Genomic DNA, 25,299 nt, shown 5'->3' with positions numbered 1-25,299 from the left:
TTTTCACTTTATGGTAATTTTTACTGATTGATTTCTGCAACATGCAAACATTTTGCATGTGTTTGTGAGTTTGTGTGGCAGGAAAAAGGAGGAGGAGAAAAAAAAACCAGAAAAAGTCCCACAGGAGGTGATGAGCAAGCAGCAGTGAATCAGGTGCTCATGCCACTAATGATGATTGGAGGACAGCGAAAAGGTGGATGGAGGCGTTTCTCTTAAAGGCACAGTGGGCTCTGGTCTAAGATGACTAGTGCTGAAGTAGGAGAGGATGAAAGAAATTATAATGAGTAAATATGATAAAAAATAAAACAGAGAGGGTTTGGGAAGGAGGGTGTTCAGTGGCTCTGTGATGCGAACAAACAACCATGTATACAAAAATAACCTTTAAAGTACAATTTACAAAGAAAAAAAGACCATATTATTATCATCACCATTAATATTATTATTACAATCTTACTCATTGCCCATCATAGTCATCAAAGAAAGTGGCCGGCTGGCAGTGTATGCTTTTTTTCCCCCACCAACCATTTAAAACAACATTTTATCAATCTGTTAAGCATATAGTTTGAACATAAAAAATTAAAAACAACCCCTGAAATATTTGCCAGATGCAAAAACAAGAGGGTGGCAGAATAATTTACATTTAAGGGAGAGAAGAATCAACATCAGGTATCGACTTTCTTACATCTTCTGTTATTAGGAATAATTATGAGATAGTTTAAAAAAATGGTAATACTATAAGCCTAAACTGCCCTGTACAGTGCTTTCTCTTTATAAACTGTAAGTCATGGTAGCTAATGAGAGATATGTTAAAAGAAAGAAAGAGAAAACAGTAGTTCTGGGTCCCTGTTGGATTGTTGCCCCACACACGTTTAAAGCAGGTCAAGATCAACCAGTGTGAGAAAAAATGAAAAATCTGATGTGTTTCATTTCCATCTGTCATGTCCAGACTTTCAAGGGTTCCAGGTGTAACATTCAAACTCTGAAACACTGAGGTTTATTGTAAAAAGCTAGGACTTTCTTTGTCGATTACCGAAAAGCGAGAAAATCAAAAGCAGACGCGCAAAATAGGGAAAATAAAAGAATGCAGAAACGTAGAGGAGACGAAGGGAGGACAGTCTTCTCTGGGAGGTGGATTAAGGCAGACTCAGGGTCCCAGCAGTGAGAGCCAGAGTCATAGAGCTAATGAGTTTGCCCATTACTGATGTGCTTAATGCAATTTTACCTTTGATGTGATAAAACTGGGGACTGGAAACTCTTTGCTCTTCCCAACAGATTATAGAAAGATCAGATGGATGGAGACGAGATAAATTGCGTTAATTTTATTATTTCTTTAAATCTTAAAAAAAAAAAAAGAAAAAAGAAAAAGGAAGGAGCAGCACACTTTGAGCTGCTTCCTACCGTTTCTAAAAATCTCAGCTCCACTTCCTGCTTTTAGCTAAATCACAGACTCACAGGATATTTCAGCAGCATGAATGCATATTTGCTTACCTTCTGAGATTCACGACTGCTCAGAATGTTTAAAGCTACACCCAGTTAGCTTCTATCAAAATAATCAAACAATCAACGACTGGAACCACATGTTTAGCACGAAATCTACCTCAGCAGTGAAGAAAGCCACGTTGGCTTCCGACTCCGACAACAGAGCCGGTGTTATGACCGCTAACACGAAAAGCAGCGCAGCGGCGAGGAGCAGGTAAACGCCGCTGCGTTTTCATTTCTGATCTATTGCAGTGTAGCACCGGAAAAAGACTGAAATACAAAGATGCACAGAGCTCCCTGGAAACCTCCACATACTCAACAGGAAAAGTTGCATCATGGGTAACAGATTATCTAAGCTCGCTTTAAAAGATTGTTGTTCGTTCCATGTGAGGTAGAGAAACAACCTCTACGTTTTGTGAAACCTCAGGAGTCTGCCTCCCACAGTAGCTTTCTCCTGATCAAAACTTTATTTGGTTTAAAACAAAGTGTAAGAAACACTCAAATCCCTCTTTAGTGTAAAAAAGGGAGGATTTTTTTGTTTTTTCATGAAGTGTCAAAAAGAACAACAAGGCCCTTTGTTAGTCTACTATCAATCCATAAAAGATTATCCTTAAACCATCAAGAGACTGACCCCCGGTTGGCTTCAAGAAGTCCAACCACTTAACAGAAAGTTCTTTTTTAGTTTGGACTCTCAACCAGGAGCTGTTCTTCTGAGTTACACAGCGGCTCTTGGAAAGGAGGAGGGTATTAGCGGGGGGGTTGTACACAGAAGCACCTCCTGGATGAAAGGGAGCCGTCAGTCTGTGGCGTGGAGCCATTAAGTTTTTGGACAAGCCAGGTGAGACTCATAGAGTTCCTCTCCAGATAAGGGAGGACACTGTTGGTGCATGTCTCCATCACGTCCTCTCCAGCGGTGGCTGTCCAGAGCCTTTGGGCTGACCGCCGTGGTTACCGGACCCTGGAAAGACACACGCTCTTCGAGTAAACTGAAACAACATAAATCCCATCTGGAAAAATGTTTCCCATGTTTTGCACTTGTGACCCCCCCAACCTGGCTCAGCAAAAAACACACACCCTGCATCTAAAAACTGATGACTTTCACAGAAATCGTGTTTGCCAGCAGCAAGTTAATGTTTTTAATGATTTAAATTTTTTTTTTGAAAGCATAACTTGTGAATCGTGCAGAAAATGAACAGAAAGGAGGGGAATTGCAGACTTACCCCCCCAAGCCAGCTTGGCTTTCAGTTGCCGTGTTGGCAGCAGATGCAGGGTCAGCTGGAGATGTCATAACACAATTGGACAAATCTGAGCACAAGCATATGGACAGACAAACAAAAGAATGTGTGAGTGCTCACAACATAAACACAGATCATTTTACCAAGAATCTCGACTCTATTAGGATAGTTGGATTATGTACGATGCTTTTACAGCAAACTCGCAAAACAGACGGAGACAGCCCTGACCTTCAGAGTTTGCTGTGTTCTGTGGTTGTTGCGTGATTTCTATTTGTGTCAAGTTAAATAGAAAACACGATCAGGGAGATAAAAGTCTTCTTTCTTTTTTTGAGGCTGTTGCCTCTACACTGCAAATACTGGTGGCAACAGAATGCAAATAAGCATGTGCTTTCATTTTCTTAAACCTCTACAGACATGTTTGATTCCTTTTCCTCTCTTTTCTTAAATCCTTGTTACTCTTGCAGCTGCACTTCTGACGGATGCTGTTTCTCTTATCGCGTGCAGGCTCATTTGTAAGCCTCTGAGGGTCTGCCTCCTCTTCTGCTGACTAACAACTGTGAGAATTTAGACAAATCTGCAAATGGGATAAATAGAAACGAGCATTTCTGCACACAGAAGCAGAGGGCCAGGATCCCACCTTTCAGGTTACTGCTCCATTCAGCCGAGGCGGAGGTTCTTAGGTCATCTGGGTCTAAGGAACGGAGAAATAATCAGTGAATTTTAAGGATAGAAAACATCCCAACTGAATATTAATTTTTATAATGTTCCCACAACACTCATACAAACACTTTCTGTTGCTCTTAAAACCACACATTTTTAGCTTTTAAACCCCAAAAAAGAAAAAAGCTGTTGTGTGAAATATTTGGAATAATGTCCATAGTTTTGATTTTACAAACCAAAAACACACCGTCAGCACTTTGTAAAAATGGTGAATGCTGACCTCTAGTGGTGAAAACCTCACAAGACGTCTAATGAGAGCAACAAGCTTTTCTTTTCTGCTCCTTACGTCAACCCGTTTCTCCCTTTAAGAGTGAACACATGAAAACAGGACACAGCAGGAGGCTGCATGGCGGTCGGTCTGTCCTCCCTGACCCAAGAACCATAGAGATAAAGGCCCGCTGAACAAGATCAAGTCAAAATAGAAATCTTGTTTCTGCTTAAATAACAGAAAACCGACCAAACAACCAATGCTGATTACAATAAATCCAAATCTTCCAATTGAAAAGCCTTTTGTTATTAATAGGACAACGCACACACCGATCTGCACACACTGAACATCACACCACCTGGACAATGTTTGGGTTTTTAAATCACAAACACTTCTCCTTTCATGAAGTCATGAATCACGGTAGACCAGGCAGCGGGCCAGCAAATCCACACCCCTGGACTCACACCTGATGATGGTGACCAATGCAAACGCACCTGTGGCCAGTAAGAAGGACTCGGGGGTCCTCTCAGGGAGGGGGGGAGGGGAGTCGTCGCTGTCCCAGCAGTCTGGGTTAAAGATGTCAGAGGTCAATTCAAAAAAATATCAAAACAAGTAAATGAATTAAAGAAGGTTGTTATAGGATGCATTTGACAATGCCTCTATATTTAAATGCAGAGACTTGTGTTTCTGTATAATCCCAAATCAAAAGTTAAATCAGTCTCACTAAACAGAGATAGTAAAGTGTTTCAACTATCAGAGGCCAACACACAGAGCTACATTACAACAAACTCATTTTCTGTGCTGCCATCACGTTTAAAGACACTCCAGTGACATTTATGTTTGTAACATGTTTTTGTGGCATTTTTCTAATGATGGAGGACATATATATATACACAAATGTCTGTTTTCCTCGTCTGAACTGGCGTCTGCTCAAAGCTGTACATTTGGATAGCTAGCAGGAACGAGTGTAAACAGAGAGCTCTCTGTAACTGGGTGGGGCGAGGGGGCAGGGTTGCTTGCCCACATCTTGCAGGGAGATTTTAATGAACTACTGCTGCTCTGCAGAAACTATGTCCTAAAAAATATCTAAGGCTCTAAAGCTCAAAAGACGGTTGGAGTGGGTCTTTAAAGCAGCTTCTGCTGTAGTTAAAATTTAACAGCAACTAATTCCACCTTATGAATTGTTAAGAAGGCTATTATATTTGTGTTTCCCATTAATGTCGCCCAGTGGTTTAAAAATGCTCCGTCTGAAGAAGACTGAGGCCAGCGAGCTCTTTTAATTTAAATCTTGATAAATATTTGATTACTCATAAAACCTTACAACAACCTAAGTAATGTACTTTTATCCAGGTCTGTAATGGCAGAGAGCACATATTTATTAGAGATTAACAATTTTAATGTTCCTTAATAACCTTTTGGGAATAAGACATACATTTTGTGTAATGTATTAAGCTGTATTTCTGTGTTTTATTCAAGTGAAACTAGCATAGCAGGCTTAGATTATGATAAAATGACAGATAAATTAGTTTTATTTCCATGATTTTATGTTTTTAGATGTGCCAAAGCCTCTTGGCTAGGTTTATTAACCCTTGTGCTATCTTAGATGACCCCACCCTTACTTTGACGTGTTATTCCTACCACAACTGGAAAAGTACATTGAGTATCTGTTGAGGTTTGGTGCTGTCTTGTCTTTGTCATCTGATGTGTTCCATTAACTGTACTTCGTGACGCATGCACCTCAATGTTGTCAGAGATGTGATGCGAAAAAGCAGCCGCCACCAGCTTTCTCCTGACAGACCGCTCAGAGGAACCAGTCAACAAGCAGTAAATTCTTGCAACCAGTTGCACAGCAGCCGGCAGCCTTTTCCAAACGAAGCTGCCACAGCCAAAATGAATGAGCGAGCTACAGAAGCAAAGCAGACTTCTAAAAAAAAAGCTTGATCTCAACAGTTTGCCAAAAATAAAAGCCAAACGTCTCTGCACACGTCAACGCCACAAGCACAATCAGCATGAGATCATGTTAGATATAACATGACTAAGTCCAGCACAAACAGCTCCCACACGTCGGTCTGACAACTTTTGAAATCTGTTGGTTTTGCAAAAAAAAAAAGCAGAAAATGGGAAGATGTCAGTCCTTTCCCAGCAGCAGATTGTATCCACAACTTTGGACAAATCGCACCGCGATGCGCCGTTCAGCCTAACCTGAGCAGAAGTGCATTCATCAAGAGCCATGCAGGCCTAATCCTCCCCCAGCAGACATGCTCACATAACCCCACACAAACCTTTCCTTCACAAACTCACTCCCACATACAAGCTGAAAGAGCACGAGTGCTTTTGCAGATGTTTGCCCACCAGAATCTGCAGCACACCGATCAGTTAGTCAACAGTCATGCTTTCTGACAGAAAATGTTAAAATGCCTTTTTTTTCCCTTTTCCTTAAGTGCTCTGACATGAGGGTGCTGATAGCTTAAGATTTAAGGAAATAGCCCTACCATGTGCTTCTATAGCAATGATAAAACAAAGTCATCTCCGTGCCTTAACTAAAACTAAAACTTAATTGAAATAAAAAACATTTGCCCTAAAAATGACCGGCAGTAAACGTTTTAGCTTTCCCTGAAAGTGACATTTTGACATACTTGCAGTGGCTGCAGTGGGCGATGAAATGCTGTGGCCCACGATAGAGACAGGCAACGCCTTTCTGACTGGTTGAAGAAGCGACGAGGACACCACGGTGGTCACCATGGATACGCTTGTATGAAGAGCCTCCTTTTCACAGGACATCACTTCGTTCCCATCCTCCTCCGAGTTATCCGAATGTAAGGGGTTGGTGAAACTTATGGCAGTCCTAACAGGGGTGGACGAAGAAGAGGAGGAAGAGGAAGAGGAGAGGTGGGAGGAGGAGGACGAAGAGGGAGCAACTCGGTCTGAAGAGGAAGAGGAAGAAGAGGTTTTAGGGAATAGTTTCTCGGGGCTGTTGCAGGGCTCCGTCCACGACGCGTGTCCGGTTTTCACGTCCGCTCTGCTGCATTCGCGCGGCTCCACCTTATCTCCGCTCTTCACAGGGAGGTGGTTTGGCCTGGGTAAAGCGCTTCCCTCGGTGTGACTCTCCAAACATCCAAGCGCTCCTCCTTCTGTGCCCGAATCCTCCGACAGGGAGGAGCTCGACGTCAGTAGGGACTGAGTGGAGCGAGACTTGAAGGCCTGGCCTCTTTGCAGCATGCAGCCGCTGCTGCAGGAGCTGGCTCCCTGTCCGCCTGCTCCTCCGACAGAAGAAGACGTGTCAAAGCTCCGAGGTCCTTCCTGCAGCGGCACCTTTTTAATCTCAATGCTGAGCTTCCTCTCGATCCGAGGAATGCCGGGACATTCAATGACCGGGGAGAGGGGTGAGGACGGCGCCTGAGTCTGGCTTTGACCAAATTCTGGCTTTGTAGACGTGGAGGAGAACTTGTTGTTGTAGTTGTCATTGAGGTCTACATTTGAGACCTGAGTTTGTTGGTTTCGGCTTAATACATCTTTCTGCTCTGAGGGACTGGTCTGTTTGACTGGGTCAGATTTGTTCTGAAGCCCATCTTTGTCTTTATTCTGCAAAAAAAAACATTAAAAAATAATAAAAAAAACAGTTTTTGCAACCATAAAAGAACACTTGTGCTAGAGCCATGGATTGTTACTTTATGGCGATCTGATTTGATTCAAGGATCTATAATTCACAAATCCAACCATGGTTCTTACTTTTTAATCTTTCTGTCTGAATAGTTGCTATATGTACAGTAGAAACCAGAAGTTTACATACACCACATATAAACACACATATCCTTTTTTTTTCTCACCATCAGACATGAAATCAAAGTAAACATTTCCTGTTTTGGGTCAGTTACAATTAACAAAATTATTTCCATTTGCTGAATTTCAGAATTATGGCACTAGGGTTTTTTTTCAGACAAGTTTTAATTACTTTTATCAAAGTTTACATTCATTTATTAAGTATTTGGTAATATTGCCTTTAAACTGCAGTGTTTGGGTCAAATGTCTTGGATTTCTTTCCACAAGATTCGGTAGAAATTTTTGGCCCTTTCCTCCTGACAGAACTGGTGTGACTGTAGGTCGCCTTGGATGTACACGCCTTTTCAGCTCTGATCATAAATGTTTAATAGGAATAAGATCCGGGCTCTGTGATGGCCAGGCCAAAACATTGACTTTGTTATCCTTCAGCCACTTTGTAACCATTTTGGCGGTATGTTTCGGGTCGTTGTCCATAGGGAAGATCCGTTTGCGGCCCAGCTTCAACTTTCCGGCTCATGTCTTCAGATGCTGCTTCAATATTTCCACATCTATTTTGGGAAGTGCACCAGTCTATCCAGCAGCAACACAAACCCACAACATGATGCTACCACCCCCATGTTTCACACTTGGGATGGTGTTCTGAGGCCTGCAAGCTTCTCTCTTTTTCCTCCAAACATAGCGATGGTCATTGTGGCCAAACAGTCCAATTTTAGTTTCGTCAGACCACAGGACGTGTCTCCAAAAATGAAAGTCTTTATTTGCTTTTCTGTGTTTTTTTTGAGTAATGGCTTCTTCCCGGCAGAGTAGCCTGTCACCCCGTGTCTGTACAGTACTCATTTCACTGTTTATAATGAAACATTCATACCATCTTCAGCCAGAATCTTCACAACATCATTTGCCTTCGTCCTTGTGTTGTTTGGATAGTTCAACAATCTCTGACATCGCAAATAATCCTACTTGTACTTTCCGGAACAGATCATGAATATCTGAGTATTCAGATATTTGTTATAACCCCAAATTGAGCTAATCTTTGACATTTTTGACTGCTATTTTGCAAATGATCCCATAAACAGGCACAATTTGTGACGTAAAATGTAGATTATATGGTAACAAAGATTTCCAAAAATATACATCTTATTAACATAACTTTTATGTATCATTTATAACCAGGTAATTATTATTTTCTAAATTCTAACGCAAAAAGCATCTAAAGTCGTTGCTTAAACTTGAGTAAAACATTAAAACTTACTTGAAATCCCCCAGAAACCCCCAATTCTTTAAAAGAAGTGCTTGGTTTTGTGCGAGGATAATAATTAATATTAGCCTAATGCTAATTTATGATTCCATGAAGATATTTTCAGCAAAGTTTCTCTTATACCTGTTGGAGATTTGCAGCATTTGCAACCTTCATATTATTTGCACTTTATGATGCAAGAGCAGCAAAGTCTCTGCAGACCATTGAAATAAATCCTCAGATTCTGGTTTTAGTTCAACCAAAGTGTTAACATATTAAATGATAAAAGGTCGAACTTCAAAAATCCACCTCACCTGTGTGACGTTGGACTGTAGGACATGCATGACCGGTTTAGGGTGGTAGCGATCATTGTCCTGACGTACGTTGGTGACCGTGGGGAAAGCTGACGGAGGAGACGGGGTGAGGATCGGGGGGACTGGGTGAGGCTCAGGAGGCTGGAGGATCTCTTCTTTTACATCGCCCTCAACCTGGAAACTAAACAAAAAGATTGAAAAATTTGATCAGGAAACAGGAGAATTAAGCTGAAATGAGGATTTTTTTTATGAGAAAAGTTCACGCTCACGTTGAAACAGAGAGACGTTACACAACAAGACAATAGTTTCTAGTAAAGTAAATATCTCAAGTTTGCAACCAATAATCTGAGAAAGGTTGGTCCAAGTAAATAAACGAAATGGAGCTTTATCATAGAAATATGATGTATGTCTATATTTCACATTAAAACATTATATATAAAATATGATTTAAACAAACAATTGTTCCAATATTTTTAGGTTTTCCTTCACACAGACTGATGCAAAAATTGTGTTTCAATTTTACACGTTTGTTGTCACTGTAACAAAAACGCAAAAACATATTTACAGATTGGTCAGGTGAATTTATGACCCAGGTAGAAGTCCTTATGCATAAATAAACCCAAATTACTATTCTCCTCCCAAAATCTATTTTTTTAAATTATCCTATGTGCCTGCAAAGATAAAAATAGACAAAGTGTTAGCAGTGTACGCTAATTTAAAAGCAAGTCTGAGACAGGGGTTCATACAGAAATGGCTGCACACAATGGTTAGATAACAGATAAAAGCCTGTGGACAGACGAAACGGTGGGATTTCTATTTTGTTTCCTCCTATTTTTGTTTCCTAAGCTATAAAAACTCAATCTGCAAGTTTCACTTTTCCAAACCCACATCTGGCTTGTTCTCTACAGGATTCATGGTGCATTGTGTGCGTCAGTGCCAGTTAGTCTGGGTTGGGGGGTATAAACATCAACATGTTCCTGGTAGGGGGCTCCTGGAAAATGTCTATTATCACATCTTAGCTGAGCTGCAGTTGAGTTTCCACCCAACAAAAACATCCTGCTGCCTCACCAGTCGTTTCACCAGAACAGTTTTTAGAATAAAAAACATATTAATGATCCTTTTCTCTGTGAAGGCAGAGTATGTGTTTGATCATTAAACTGATAACTCCCAATGGATTCCAACATTAAGGGATTCATCTTTCCTTATAACACAAATGAAACCTTAAAGGAGTTTTGTTTTTCTTTTTTTTTTTTCTTTAAGGAAGGCTGCTAAAGATGAACAGGTGAAAGCCAAAGAAGCAACACATTGCATTAGAAAAGACTGAAGACAAAAGAGAGAAAACTAAATTATTCTCAGCACAATCAGATAACTCTTACCTAGTTCTCATTATAAACACCCTTAACAGGCACTTTGGTCCAATAAATTCTTACCAGGAGTGACACGATGTTTTCAATAAAATGATCTCAAAAACATACAACAAAAGCAAAATTCTTTTCTGAGAAGAAGCTGCATTTTCAGAATTAACTTTGTTGCATCAATAAAATAAAAAAACAGACTCCAACTTCAGCCTCAATCTAACCTTTAGGATGTGACAGATAATTTAAATAAATACAATCAGAAGAAGTCACTAAAATTTATATTTGAATCCACCGTTTGAGTAACTTTATTGGCAGCATCTTTGTAACAATAGACAGCCTGTAACTGAACATTATGCATTATTATTATTATGGTGTGTGATAATAAATGCATATTTCGATCAAGACTCATGGTTTTTCTCTTTTATTTTTATTTATTTATTTTTTAAGTTGAAGGCTATGTTTCCTCCCCGACTTGACATGTGTCAAGAATGAGTCAATGTGGTAGAGAGAATCCAGTAGTTTCCCAAATAAAACATCCTTCAGAATCAACTATAAAAACTAAAAAAATGTAGGTTGTGTTTTTTTTATTTGTCTACAGCCCGTTATCTGGTACTAGTCCATGGCCTGGAGGTTGGGGACTACTGTTCTAGGGGGAAAAAAACAACAATTCCAGGTTTAATGTAGATTCTTTTTTAAGGACAGTGTCATACCGAGTTGACCACTGCTTTAGCAATGTTCCCAGTAATTTTACATGAAAAGAGGCTACCTCTATTGAGGACTGATAATGGACTCTGTAAAATACAAAGATTTGATGAATAATAGGTGATAAAGCAAAAACATCAAAAACTTAAACCCCCTCATCTGACCCAGATGGAGAGGGGCCAGCAGAACATGGTTATTTTAGTGAAAATACTTCACACCATCAGCAGAAATCTTCCCAGTTTAAAGTCGAAGCTCACATCATGTCTTTAGAGACAGATGGATGACAGGAAGAAACATACTGAGACCCCGAGCCGACTGTTACAGAGGGACAAACGCGAGACGGGACCCACATATGATTTTTGTGGTCCTTTCAGCTCCATTTATAGGAAAAAGCTTCTATCTTGGCAGCATCTTCAACTTCTAACTTGTGTATTTTATCAAGACTAGCAAAAAAAAAAAAAAGAAGAAAAAAAAAGGAAAACAACTCTTGGGTAAACAGATCACTTAAGGGTTCGGTCTAAAATTAGGGGCTAAGAAAACATTTCCCACCATACCAGATGGTACAAGCCACATATTAAAAAAGGAGGAACAATTTAGAGGCAAAATAAAGAACAAGTCAGACTCATCAAATGCAGGAAACTGGAACGAGCATCCCAGCAGAACTTAGTTTTAACTAAACTGCTTCAGCTTTGGATATTCAGCATTCTGAATATTGCTATTCTGACAAAAATGAACAGTTTGAAAAACTTCCACTGAAGTCTGTAAACTTTTTATGCTATAAATAAATCAAAGTTGAACAGCATCTCCCAGTGAAAGAAACGATAGCGAGGCAGAAGCAACACATTTGTAAACCTAGCTTCAACATTTTCATCAGAGTATAGTGCAGCGTAAGGAGGAGCTTTTGGATAAATGATCAAAAGTAGAGCACAACTCTTGTGCCTGCCGGGTAAATAATGAATAACAAAGCTGAAAAATGAGGACCGAAAGCCCCCAGAAAAGCAAGAAGATGGGAATGAGGAAGGAAACAAGTGAACGTTTAGTGAGAAAGAAAGGGAGATGTGTGCATTTATCATGAAAATGTGTTTTCAATTATGTGCTTGTGTGTGCATAAAGAGTTTTTCTTCGAAAAAAAAAAGGGAGAGGAGCGCAGCTCTACTTCAACTGGCCTAGGGGTTGTGTTGTGTTCAAAACTATGTAGTGTTACAGACTTTTGCAAAGTGTTGCAAAATGTTCCGCAGGCATCTGTTAAAAGCCAAACAGAAGATAAAGTGGAGGCCGGCTGCATCAGTGGGCTGGCAGGCAGCTAATGTGGCAGAAACTCAGAGAAAAACAACTCCTGCTGCGTCTGTTTGGTCAACCTAATGAATATGTTGGCATTTTTGTTATTCTGTTGATATGTTTTTGGCCTTTTTTGGGCTTTTCTATCAACAAAACGCAGCTCCTGCAGCGCTTTGCTTATTTATTTATTTGTTTATTTGTAGCAGACAGACTCCCACCTTCTCCTCACTCCTGCATCAAACAAATAGTTGAACCTAAATGTGAGGAAGAAGACATGGGCTTCATTTTCAGCCGTGTTCCTTTTGCAACAGCATTTAGGCCAGAATAATCTTGTGAGTAATTGAGGGAGTGTGTCATACCAGCGCACGCGGGGAGGTTTGGGAGGCGGCGCGTCCCATCTTTCCTCATCTGAGTGCTGGCTGGCCTTGACAGGACTGCCCTCATCCTGTTCAGACACAAAAAGAAAACACAGTTGGGAGTCCAACCTAAAAAAAAAATTGGGCTTTTTTGTTGCCTTAGAAATGTGTCGCATTTGTGGTCCACAGACGTAAATTCTTGGGTAATGTTCTTCTAACCTCGTTTTTTTTGAGCAACTGCTTCCAAATGTTGCCCGTTTCTTTTTAAAAAGTGGGGAAAACTTATAATAATTTGCCAATACTTTGTTGAGCTACAGTCCGATACTTGAAAACTGAAGTCCTGATGGCTTTCAGATATTTCTGCCCTGAGTCATCATTTCTATGGCAACCGTTCTCGCCAATCAGAAGTGAGCTTGTTGTAAGCAAACACCCCAAAGGGCACAAGATCTGTTAAACGTTTTTAATGTGAGACAACATACTTTTATTGAGGCATCTGATTGGCCAGTTTGTAACTTTAATAGCTTGGACTACAGAAAATGTATAATTAAAAAAATAAGATTAGCAAGACGATGTTAAAAACTAGATAACAGAGAAAGAATGGTTCTCCTGACTAATAAAAATGGTTGAGTAATAGCTGTTTATTTATAAATAGAAATCTATAGGATTTTGGCATCTTGGAGCCGGAGGGTACTTTCTGATTGACGTCACTTACAGAGGGGGTCACTCAGTCCAGTTCTCATATACAGTCAATGCTGGAAACAAGGAGTCTCGCACAGAGCTTAGACAACAGATCGTTTGTAAACAACCTATTTGCATATTGAATAAAATTAAGAGTGCATCATCATGAGGTTGAAACTTATCAGAATGTATATAAACATGTATGCAGTGTATGCACATGTCAAAGAACATGCAACATGCTAACCTACTGCCATGCAGCTTCCAGTTGATACATTAATGGAAACAAAAGGTAATTTTGCAGACACTAGAATGCTCTAAAAGGTTGGTTTAACCCTAAAATGCCACTTTGGCGATGTTTAATATCTATATTTCTGACCCCAAATGTAATCATGCTGTGCATAATTTCAATCTACAGGTAGTTTACAGTTTAATTGTCTAAACTTCATGTAAGGCTAGATTTATGAATTATGACAGAAACAGAAACATTAAAACATGTTATAACACTCTTGAAGCCAAAAGAAAGGTGTGATAATTCATCATCATCTTGGGGGGGGGGGGGGGGGGGGGGGTCAGGTCTAAAAGGATTAAACTGTTTATATGTTTTCCTTTTGCTCATTGAGTTTGCTTTTTTGTTGTCTGCATATAGGCAAGCACAGCAGTAATTTAAGTGGTTTAATCCAAGTTTATATAAGACAATGTCATTTTCCATCGCTTTTAATGCAGAATTAGTCCATTTGACAGGTTGGAACTAGGCCTGCACAATATACCGCAAATTTATCGTTATCGCAATATCAAGCTGTGCAATATGCATATCGCAAAAGACAGCAAATTTGCAATAAATGGTTACCTTAGATGTGGCCAAACAATCTTATGGCAGCTTGAAGTGTTTAATGGATTGAAAGAATCCCTTTCTGCATTTGACCAATCAGATGGACCCCTTCACGTTGTTAACTAATCGGATGGCGCCCTATTATGTTGTATGTTCGCCTCCTACTTCAACAAGGGTCATTTGTAGTATAATTTTTAAGCTGTTGTAATAGAATGGGAATAATATTTTTGGTTGTTTTGCTAATTGTTTATATACCGCAAATTATATCGTTATTAATCACTGATATCGCATATCGCGAGTTTTCTTCATATCGTGCAGCCCTAGTTGGAACCAAGTGTCCACCACGTCTTAGGGTGTCTTTGAAGCTGGAAATCTCCTCCTCCAACTAAAGTACATGCTCCTCTTCAAAGCTCGGCTCCTCCCTTTCACCATGACTCATTAATTTGATGTTTTTGCCTCTGATAAAGAGACGATGACAGAACATGTTTGGGCGCTGTCAGCTCATCACAGAGCGGCGAAATGAGCCAGCAACACATGGAGAGCAGGAGGCCATACCAGAGTCAGGTTGGGATGAAAATGCCCTCTGAACAAGAACGCAAATGAGCCCATGTGGGATGTGTGTATGTGTAGGTTTATTGTTCACACTGCCATTGAGAGGGACCGAAGTGGGTGCTGCAGTGGCTTACAACAGTTGACCGGACATGAGTCAATGTGAGTCAGTGCAGCACACTGATAAAGACGCCACGTGCAAGTGTGGTCATTTTCTAAAACTTGAAGGAGAGCAACAAACAAACTCAAACGAGTCGATGCAAAGTCCTCCAAAAAAACAAAATAATAAAACAAGATGAATGACACAACTTTATGCAAATCATCCAGCTTCTGCCCACATTTCAGATGCTGCCGCAGTTTGAAAAATGTCTCAGCCAAAGAATTCCTGGAGCAAAACTCGTCTGTGCCTCTCTGTGTGACTGGAAGGGTCGACTGTTTCCAAAGGATAAGCTTCTATTCTCAGAGTCAGAGTGCATTATGGGAGAGGAGTGATGTCAGCTGAAACACTGAAAGCTCACTTTCTTATTTTAACTTTTTTTTTTTTGGTTATTCATGGATATTTTTCATCCCACATATTTACACAGTAAGAACAGGCAATAAGGGAGCTTTGTTAAACACCACAGTTAACACTCCCTAATGTGGAGTGTATCATTTTATGTCAAAAGAAAATTTTATCTTTACCCTTAAAGTTTTGTTCTCCTACTCCGATGAGGTTTTTAACCCTTCCTAACCGTTTTCTAGACAACTACTTTCTGGTTAAAACCTGAGCAGTCTTCATTTTGTATGTGTTAAATACAGAAAAAGCACCCATTTCTGAAACTGCGCCCTATAATCCAGTGCAACCCTGCGGTCGTGAAAATACGGTATTCACTTCCACTGATCATTTTTACTCTTTTGCTCATAACTTATGCATTTTTTAGTCTTGCAGCATTTATCCTGGTTTCTGTAGAAGCTGGATATTTCTCTCTCAAATGAAGATTGTCTGCTTTACTACCTGAAAGAAGTCCTGAAGCAGGAATTATTGCTTAGGGTTTCTAAACAGGTGTGTGTAAGTGGCTAAACTTACTGCAGCCTAAATGTTTTGTAAAAAAGATTTTAAAAAATACAAGCAAAAACTTGTTTACATGAAAATGTTCACATACTTGATAACTACTATTACCATGTAACATTTTTTTAAATAAAAGAAATCCACAGTAAAATTTTTAAGTGTTTACACTAATAGTACTTTAATTTACGTTTTGTCAAACGCTTCTGCATGTTTTTTTTTTAGAAATGGTTTTACAAAAGCTGCAGGGTTTTTTTAGCTGTAGCAACTTTTATTTCCATTTCTTCTGTTCAATTGGGAATGGTTCTTATCAGATGCTGGTTTGTTCCCTTACTTATCGATTTAAGTAAGTAAGTAAGTAAGTTTTATTTATATAGCGCCTTTCACAAATAAAATCACAAAGCGCTGATAATTGGTCTAGAGGGTCCCATTTAATAAAATGCATTCAGTATAATGAGTTCTTTGTCATCTGTGTAGACCAAATAGCATTTTTAGATTTATAAAAGAACAGAAGAAATGAGAAATGAAATGTGCTACGAGAAAGACTTAAAGGAAAGCAGCAGAAAACCAGTAAATATAAAATTTGACACTGGCTTAATGAAAAGACATGAGTACATATAATTTGTTTTAAAAGAGGTTATTAAAAAAAATAAAAGAGTAAGACTTCACTAAAAGTTTGATCAAAGCTTGATTTCTTAAAAAATGCAAACAGAAAAAAATATTTGAAGATATATATATATTTTTTAATATTTGAAGATTCATTTTTATTATCTTCAAACATTGTTCTGGTTTTATGCTTTAGGTCTTAATGGTTTCAACAAATTGAGTATAAATTCTATACAACACAAATTTAATTAGTTCTAACTTGAAGCCTCTGTTTTTGTGTAACTTTACACTCACTATTACTAATGCTTTTAACGTACCATTTGTGCTTGTTTGAATGTTTACGGGGACCAATAGACTTTTAAAGTAAAACTAGAATGACATCAATTGTTTCTAACTTTTTTAGCCTTCAATCTGAGAATCATTTGAGACGAACCCAATGATGAGGGATCTCATTCCTTCAAACATCTCCACACTATAGTTCTCTCAAGGCGGATTTTTCCATTTTTCTGGGGGCCTCTGTCCCCCCTGTGGCTAATTATTTGTTTTATTTTCCCACTCCAAGACTGTTACTCAGCGACTTCCTGTTTTTCTCCATGCAGAATACACAGTGAGAGGGTGTCGTACCATGCCATCTTGAATCTGCGTGTTGGTGGGGCTCTCCAGTAGATGAAGTTGTTTTTCAAAGAGCTGCGCGATCGCTCTGTGAACTAACTCGTACTGCTCCTGGAGAGAAAAGAAATACACAAAGAATAATGAAGCACTGGAAGAGAAAACAAAGGCAAACAGAGTGTCAACAAATAAAGGCTGGGGAAAAAAATGTCAAATTGTGCGATTCTGTTGTTATTCCCACGTTGGGAAGTCTCGTTTGAGACAGTATTAGAAATTACAGCATTAGGACATCACCAAAACAAGTCTTATTATCAATTGATACAAAAATAAGCATTTGTTCTGCTTAAATAATCTTCACAAGAAGACACTTTACAGAGACAAGTACATATTATTGCACGTCAACATCGGAAAATACAGCCTTGACGCGTCAGGCAGGTTATCTCATTTGTATAATAGTTAAACTGAAAAGTATTAACGTTGATTTCTTGAACTTCATATTTTCCCTGCTCAGGTAGAGATGAGGTAACCCTGCAAAGACAAACCTTCGTTTGAACAGCAGAGTGCCGCTGCGTCCTCATCTCTTGGATCAACCGAAAAATGTTGAAGTCCTCAGGAATTTTCTTCAAAAGAACAAAGAAAAACAAACAAACATTTAAAGTCATTGCACATATGGGTGTGAGGAAAGTATTATTCAAATTTAACTAGAGAGCTGCAGACATAGCTCATCAGGATCCTTTTGATAGTGTAACTCCGATCAGAATTTCACCTCTGAGTTGTGGGCGGAACCGTTGGTGTGGAGCAAGCATGTCCCCCTTCCAGTCACCCATAATTGAGAGCTCCATCTTATGGGCGACTTACAGTGGAGAACTGTAAGCCAACTCTCCTGCTAGCTTACAGTCCCTCACTCCACCAACCTAACATTACCAATGCAACATATTTGAGCCAGATAGCAGCTCGGATGAGGACAACAAAGGCATACCTGGATCTAGTCTTCTAGAGCAAAGCAGTGAGTCCGTGGCCCGCCCAGCATAGTTTCTACGTGATAAATATGCTCTTTTTCTTACATTTTTTTATCTGCTCCTGATTCACACTGATAAATAAATAAATGCTCAGAAAAGTAATTTTGAGCTTAATTTTCTTTATAACGGTACATATCCTTCAACATCAGGAAAAATGCCTAAAGAACATGTTAAAAACCAAAAAGTGAGTGAGTGTTTAACGCTGTCAAGCAGGGAGGGAAGCATTGGGTCCTATTTGGTAGGACCCAACTGTGGATTTGAACCTACAACGTCACATTCTCAGGGCTGACACTCTACCACTATGAGCTATTACATAAAAGCTATGTTCACCTAAACATCCAATTTTGGAGAACAAATGTGTTTGTGCAGGTATTTGAGTGATGCATACCCCAGCTTTGAGGAGGTTCCAGGTATAGTCAATAGCACAGATAGCCCCCGTCCTCCCACAGCCTGCACTGTTCAGTCACAGAAAGACAATGTCAAATGAAACTTGATCATCCACCATACAATTGCAAAGACGCAAGGACAAATCTCAGTTCTGTATTTCTATTTCTAAAAGGTACTGAGCCAGAAAGCCAGAAAACTAAAAATGGAAGGGAAAAAAAACAGCATTATGTGCCGCAACACTTCTTCCAGACAGGAAGGAGACAGGAGCAACAGAGAAGTTGATCACGCCTGTCGGATAAAATCATAAAACTCGATCTCGTGCTGCCACCGAGCTCTCCGCCTCTCTAAACCCTATGGTTTTCTTTGTATCAACACACACAAAGCATCTTCACAGATGCAAAAACACAGCTTTGAGTCCTGCTGTGCAGCAGCGGAACCCGGAAATGTCCTTAGGCTGCTCATTATCGCTTATTACACACATATGGAGCCTGAGCTGAGAGTAACAGCATGCATGTGTGCGAGAGAAACTCTAATGTACACATTTCTCACCTGATTATTTTTGACTGAAAGACAAACAGTGTCCTCATTTTTCAAGGGTATTTTTTGGATGTTGCAAATCATTCTACGTTTAGCATTTCTGCATGCTTACCTGCAGTGCACACATATAGGGACTTCATCGTTGTCCTGATATTCTCTCATTAGTCCGATCATATCCAGTATGGAGTCGAATGATGAGGGAACGTCATGATCGGGCCAGTTCATGTAATGGAACTGAGTTATTCTTCTAGTTTCCTGAAAACCAGCAGAAATATTTGCACAAATAGAATTTAAATAGGAAATATTTCAATAAAAAATTATTTTCCTTCCATTTTGATGGGTTTTCAAGCACTGCAACAATTATATTTGACTAAACTGTGAAGTAAAACCAGCAGGCAAAGACCAGAGTAGAACTTACATTTTCATACTGCAGGGCTAAGGTCCTGATGAAGTAGTCTGTTCTGGCCTGTTCCAATTCCTAGAAAGCAAAGTCAGGGGTGTGCATAAATCCAAATCTCTTTTTGTGGCCCTCTTCTTTTTTTTTCTTTCAGTAGAAACAGCTGTTACAGGCACTTTGTACTTACACAGGAAATTCTAAAAGGGCCAAAACTCATCGCCTCCTCCCCCGGCAGCGGGAAATACCGCTCACACTTTTTCTAACCAAAGAAGAACAGGAGTGATAACAAAACACCAGAAACAGACCACAGCTTCCTGCATGTACTTTCTAAACTGAAGTAAATGAGGAGCACCACTTATACGAATAACAAACAACTAATCAAAAAAAGGGTTCTTATGGGCACAAGTGTTGCTAAATGCTTCCTAAGGTGATTGAAGTGAAATGAAAGAAAGCTGACAAAAAATATTTTTTGAGATTAAAAAGTTAGAAACATTAAGCCCACTAATGGTAAAAGTGTTTTTATTATCGTTTTTAACATGTTCTTGTAGCATTTTTCTTATATCGAGGAGATGTATAAAGTAAATTAAGATTAAAATTTTATTTCTGAGCGCAACTCAGGAAAATTTCTAATGAACTATTGCCGCTCTGCAGAAACTACGTCTTAGGAAACAACAGGGTTTTTTTATTTGGCTAAAAACGGCATAAACATAATTAAATACTATAGATCAAGAGATGATAACACAGCACACCTGTTAGAGGTAGTAAAGTAAAATATGTCTATGAAGACTCTCATTCATCCAGGCAGATTCCATCATATTAGTAGGTTTAAAGGTTGTCATCTGGACTTGGTTTTTTAAAGTTGAAGACGTTTCACCACCTCCTTTTGGATAAGAGGTGAAATGTCTTCAAATTTGAAAAACCAAGTCCAGATGACAACCTTTAAACCTACTACTATAATGTAAGACATGTTCAAACTTTGTATTCTAGAGGGTAAAAAATAACAGCCTTACCCTTCCCATCTCAAATTCTCGACAGGCCATGACGATAACCTGCAGATACACAAACAGGAACGAATGTGAGAAATGTTTCATGCTTGTATTGGTTCATGCACTCTTCAAATAATTCATCTACAAAAAGGTTATTTTAATACCGCAATTTTAGGAAATGTAGCTTTGGATGCCGCACTTATTTAGGAGTTGGCATGCCCCATAAGTGTTTAAAGCTCATCATCCGTCCTTTCCCTCATCACATTTGCTCTTATGCTTACCGCACAAATGCCGTCAGTGCTCCTATTGTAACAACAATTGTAAAACATCTTGCTGGTAGTTGCAGACAATCGATTTATTATCAGGTCTTAAGTGCTTTTTCTTTTTTTTTTTAACTCAACCCCACACTCACAGCCACATTGTACTCCCAGTTCATCCTCCAGAAATCAATGACGGTGTTTGGCAGTGGACCCTGAGTTGCAATGTAGGCCTTTGGGCCGTCCATACCCTAGAACAATGGGACCAAAGAGAAGAGAAATGAACAAAAGCAATTGAAAGTCATTAGATTATTTATAAATAAACACCTTACAATAATACATTGGCAAAGAAAAGGTACTTGATTTTTACCTTGATGAAGTTTGCATTGATATAATCTGTGTCCTGATTGGTTGTTTTGAACGAAAGTTTCACCCGACTGTGATCAACTGGAGGCAAAAAAATAAACAACTTTTAGCATTTCAATAAAAAAGATGTGATTAAATTAAACAAAAAAAGACACAAATATATTTTAAAATAAAAAAATACAACATGGAGGACACAACGTGCATCAAAATAAAATAAGTTGTAAATCAAACATGTGTGAGGCAGATTTTAACAGCAAAACAGTATTAACCTTCCTCCTGTCTACAGTGCATGTTCACATACTTTACAGATGAACCAGTTCTTCTGTCACCTCAGCATCAGCTCATTCACTAAAAGCTTTAATGAAAGAGTGGAAGGATGGATGAAAAGGGTATACAGCGGATAAAGGAATATCGGAAAATGAGGGCAAATGTCGGGTCATGTAAGCCTTCCCTGAGGTCATTAGCCACAGGGACCAAACAGCTCTGTATTTCAAACAGAAAATTCATGTAAGGAGTACACGTAATCTATTAAAGATGACTTTTTTTAATGGAAATCCTTTTATCAGCTCTCATCTGTCTGCTCTTTTCTCACTTTTTTTTTATAAATATATCACCCTTCAATACATCAGGTAGTAAATGGCTGGTTCTGAAAAGTCTTTTTGTGAAGAGTCGTCCACTTAACAGTGGCAGGTGACTCTGTATTTCTTGGTGCAAAAATGGCTTTAACCTTCAGTTGAAACACTTGAAATTTTCCCAGGGATCGCCCGCCTTCCTCTGTCGCCTCCATTATCACCACAGGAGTGAGGGGCTGCTGTTGCTCCCTTTCAGAGCCATTTCCCCAGAAATGGCTCCGCTATGGAGGTGGCACCTTTCAAGATTACCCAGAACCCTTGAGGTGAGGCCAGCAGTGGCGAGCACATTTATTCTTCCTGACGTAGTTGACAGTCACTGGTGCTTATAAAAGCTAACTAAAAGGCTACATCCCAGCAATTTTTGTGCCCGTCTCTAATTCTGCTCTGCTTTTGAACACATCACGGAGCGAGAAGGAGCTGAGAGGGCACTGATCTGGCAAAGTAAGCATTTAAAGTTTACGTGGAACATTTTTAATCTGCGATTCACATTGGTGTTGTTTTAAAAAGCTTGAATTCAAAGAACTGGGTGACATTAGCAGAGGTAGTGCCACTAAAGCAGATTTATTGGTGGGAGTGCCGTCTCCAGGTGGCTGTGACAGGCAACATTTGAAATTCTACACAACATCAGCACATTAACCCAGTCTAACACCAGAACACAGAACAATTAGTCCAGATTGGGGGAAAAAATCCATCTTTTCATTTACTATTAAGTTTTAGTTCCTGTCTTTTCTGGTTAAACAGTCATACTTTAAATTTGAAGAATTAAAATAAATGTTACAAAGAAAGTTACATTTGCAAAGACAAACCAGGTAAATATAACATTAGTAGGATCAAGTAAAGGCTTCTAAATATAACCTGTAACATTTCATTAAGGATAGTGCACTGATGTAAGTAAACTAACTGCTGCAGCTGTTCCTTAGTAACAGTGTGTTTGGTCTCAGCTTTAAGCATCAATTCAACCCACTGCAAAGTAACTACCGTACATAAAGAAAGCTGCTAGAAGCTACACTAAAAGTGGAAAAAATATCAGACTGATGCTACGTTCCCAAAGGCATTTGACCATTCTTGAACACTCGTTTAGCACAGTGTTCAAGAAAGGTCAGTCTCTGCCTGATACTAGCTCATGTCCACCACTTACAGTTGGAACAGGCTTGGTGCAAAATGTTAAAGTGGTGAAAAATCTCGCAAATCTTACTCCTGGCTTTTTCTTTCACAGCTCTATTCCCATATATGAAAGACTTTTCAAATAATTCTGACCAGGCAGAAACCACAATTATAAAATTTCTTCTCCATCTTCAGTTTTCAAAAGGTTGGAACTTCCGTGAATTTAAGGGGACGCCATCCATACGTCACTTCCAGATACAAGTCCCTGATTGATCAGATTTGAACCCAGTTTCGTTTTGTATGTAGAGCCCGAAAACCGTTGTAGAAACGTGCGTAGCACCGCGTGAACGTGAGAGTTCTGAACACTGAAGCCAGAAGCGTACATTTCCATGACTTTGCATAAGACTTTTCGTTGGAAGTGATTGGTTAAATGTGTCTTGCCGAGGGGGGGACCATGACAGTCAGGCAGATGAACTAAACTAAAGCCACTTCCTTCTGATGTCACTCAATGCAATGTGAGGCTTTAGAGATGTCACATATTGAAAACTAAAGCTCCAACAAAATCAAGGAATCTTCATTTTAACTAATAAGCGTTTAAAATAAATTGTAATTTGATTTTTGCTAAAAGTTCTAAAAGGATGTCAACCTTTAAGAGCATCGGGTATTTTCACCCCAACTCCAACATTTACTATATTGTTTTTTGTTTTTTTTAGAAAATACACTAAATATCTTTTTTTTTAAATTGATTTTAGGCTAACTCAACACACCATACAGATGAAAAAACCTCGACAGCGTCTGTGAAAAGGACTGCGTAAACTTACAAGGCAGTATATCTTTGTATCTGTTCTTCTTGACATTTTCCTCCCTCTCGCCAACATTGGTGGGGTAAATCTTCTCTGTTCGGTACTTGGTTGATAGCCGCCGCAACCGCTGCAAAAAAAAAAAAAGAAAGAAAGAAAAGAAAGCACAATTATGATCCATACATTTTTTTCCCACTAGGGCACAAGTCATAAAAGGTCATTTGACAAGACTGTGACAGAATAACAAGAAGTGAGAATTTCGGAGTAAAATATCCAACCGATGATCCATTCAACTATGCCTTAAGAATTATATAATTCAATTTTACGTGTTTGTGTAATAACTACCTATTTTAGTGAAAATCCCTGCAATTTTGTTGCAGAAAAATGTAACACAATTTAATATGACTACACAACAGCATCTTTAGGCACAGTTACACACACATTTCTCATGATGTGATCCAACATAAACCATGGATATAATGCTAGCTGACACTGATGAAAACACAATCAGTTAATGGAAAGACAACAATCACTTAATAACTAATCTGCCAGTTGGCAACATTTTCCTGGCAGGCAGAAACAGCAGACTTCAGAGAAACAAAGACATTTTTTAGGCATGCATGTCACAGAGACTTGTCGTTGTTTAGCCTGGCTGCCTACAATGAACACTCTCTGCAGTCTATACACCAGGCTAAAGCAGATATGAATTTAGGAACGGTCAAAAACAAACACAAATGTTTCTGAGGGATTCGCCTATAGCAAGGGTCTGCGACCTTCAACACTTAAAAAGTTATTCAGGTCGATTCCTCACTGACCACAACCCACAGTTAGAAAAATACCAATTTGCATTTATGTGATTGGTACTATTATGATACATATAAATGAACTATTGTTTTTAGCATTAAACAAACATACAGAAACAAATGGCCTTTTATAGTATTTTTATATTTTATCAATCAGGCCATAACGCAGGGGTACAAGAGCCACATGCGACTCTGAAGCCTTGCATTGCAGACCCCTGGTCTACATAGAAAACCACAGCTGCAAAGCAACTGACACCCAAAGAACGCCACTATTTGCTTCGGTAAAAGAAATGTAGACGTTCAAAAACACTGTGCAAGACTTTAGTAACGCATCAAAAACAGGATGTGCACCAGTGCCGTTTCAGATCAATAATTATGGAGCTGAATTTACTGAACTGCAGATATGTGACATGGAACTAAAGCCCAATATCCCCTTACATGCAGCCAATTTAGTTCATTTATAATGAAGCTTTATTCCACTTATCAGAAAAGAGATCCAATGCTGAAAATTTTGCTTCTGCTTCCTCTGGTCTTCTGTTCTGGTAAAATGTTGAAACTGAGGTCATTTCAAACACACTGAAGTTGCACCAAGCTGCTTCTGCACACAGTTGATAGTTCCTCTGCAGCTTTACAATTTCCCCACTGATATGACTAGAACAATCAGATTTATTACTAGTACAAAGTAGTTTAGGTACTTTACATATTTAAGATGACACCATCTACCAATTAATGATCAATTTTTAGCCAATCATTTTCATTTCTAGGGCTGCACATTAGTGATCCATATTGTGATGACGATATAACTTGCAAAACATGAACAAATAGCAAAACAACTAAATGCATCTTTCCATTTCACTGCAACAGTTTAAGAGTCAACATAACATAAATTATACTCCATATTGTAACTGTTATGGGCGGCCGTGGTGCAGCGGTAGGGCGGTCGACCCATGATCGTAATATTGCAGGTTCGATTCCCGCCTTGCATGCCCATGAGTCGAAGTGTCCTTGGGCAAGACACTGAACCCCACCTT

General features: G+C 39.2%; 1 protein-coding gene across 2 annotated transcripts in view; it reads right to left on the bottom strand.

The window, feature by feature from the left end:
• The window catches only part of LOC101171047 (tyrosine-protein phosphatase non-receptor type 12), a 40,535-nt gene continuing 15,236 nt past the window's right edge, over positions 1–25,299 (bottom strand). The window contains exons 2-18 of one of the 2 annotated variants that reach the window (XM_023952534.1): positions 23,487–23,595; positions 20,934–21,010; positions 20,719–20,814; positions 20,331–20,369; positions 19,508–19,579; positions 19,342–19,401; positions 19,036–19,178; positions 18,388–18,454; positions 17,523–17,600; positions 16,996–17,094; positions 12,668–12,753; positions 8,971–9,151; positions 6,279–7,224; positions 4,137–4,208; positions 3,352–3,405; positions 2,700–2,784; positions 1–2,437 (exon numbers count right to left, since the gene is read on the bottom strand). In XM_023952534.1, coding sequence (XP_023808302.1) covers positions 2,428–2,437; positions 2,700–2,784; positions 3,352–3,405; positions 4,137–4,208; positions 6,279–7,224; positions 8,971–9,151; positions 12,668–12,753; positions 16,996–17,094; positions 17,523–17,600; positions 18,388–18,454; positions 19,036–19,178; positions 19,342–19,401; positions 19,508–19,579; positions 20,331–20,369; positions 20,719–20,814; positions 20,934–21,010; positions 23,487–23,595 — 2,274 coding nt within the window. In that variant the 3' untranslated portion in view covers positions 1–2,427. The remainder of the gene's footprint in view (positions 2,438–2,699; positions 2,785–3,351; positions 3,406–4,136; positions 4,209–6,278; positions 7,225–8,970; positions 9,152–12,667; positions 12,754–16,995; positions 17,095–17,522; positions 17,601–18,387; positions 18,455–19,035; positions 19,179–19,341; positions 19,402–19,507; positions 19,580–20,330; positions 20,370–20,718; positions 20,815–20,933; positions 21,011–23,486; positions 23,596–25,299) is intronic. The other variant, XM_023952535.1, reaches the window with a different exon arrangement.

The sequence above is a fragment of the Oryzias latipes genome, chromosome 23, assembly GCF_002234675.1.
Source record: "Oryzias latipes chromosome 23, ASM223467v1".
Classification (NCBI taxonomy): domain Eukaryota; kingdom Metazoa; phylum Chordata; class Actinopteri; order Beloniformes; family Adrianichthyidae; genus Oryzias; species Oryzias latipes.
The sequence above is the reverse complement of the archived record's forward strand: the minus strand, read 5'-3'. Positions and strand labels throughout refer to the sequence as shown.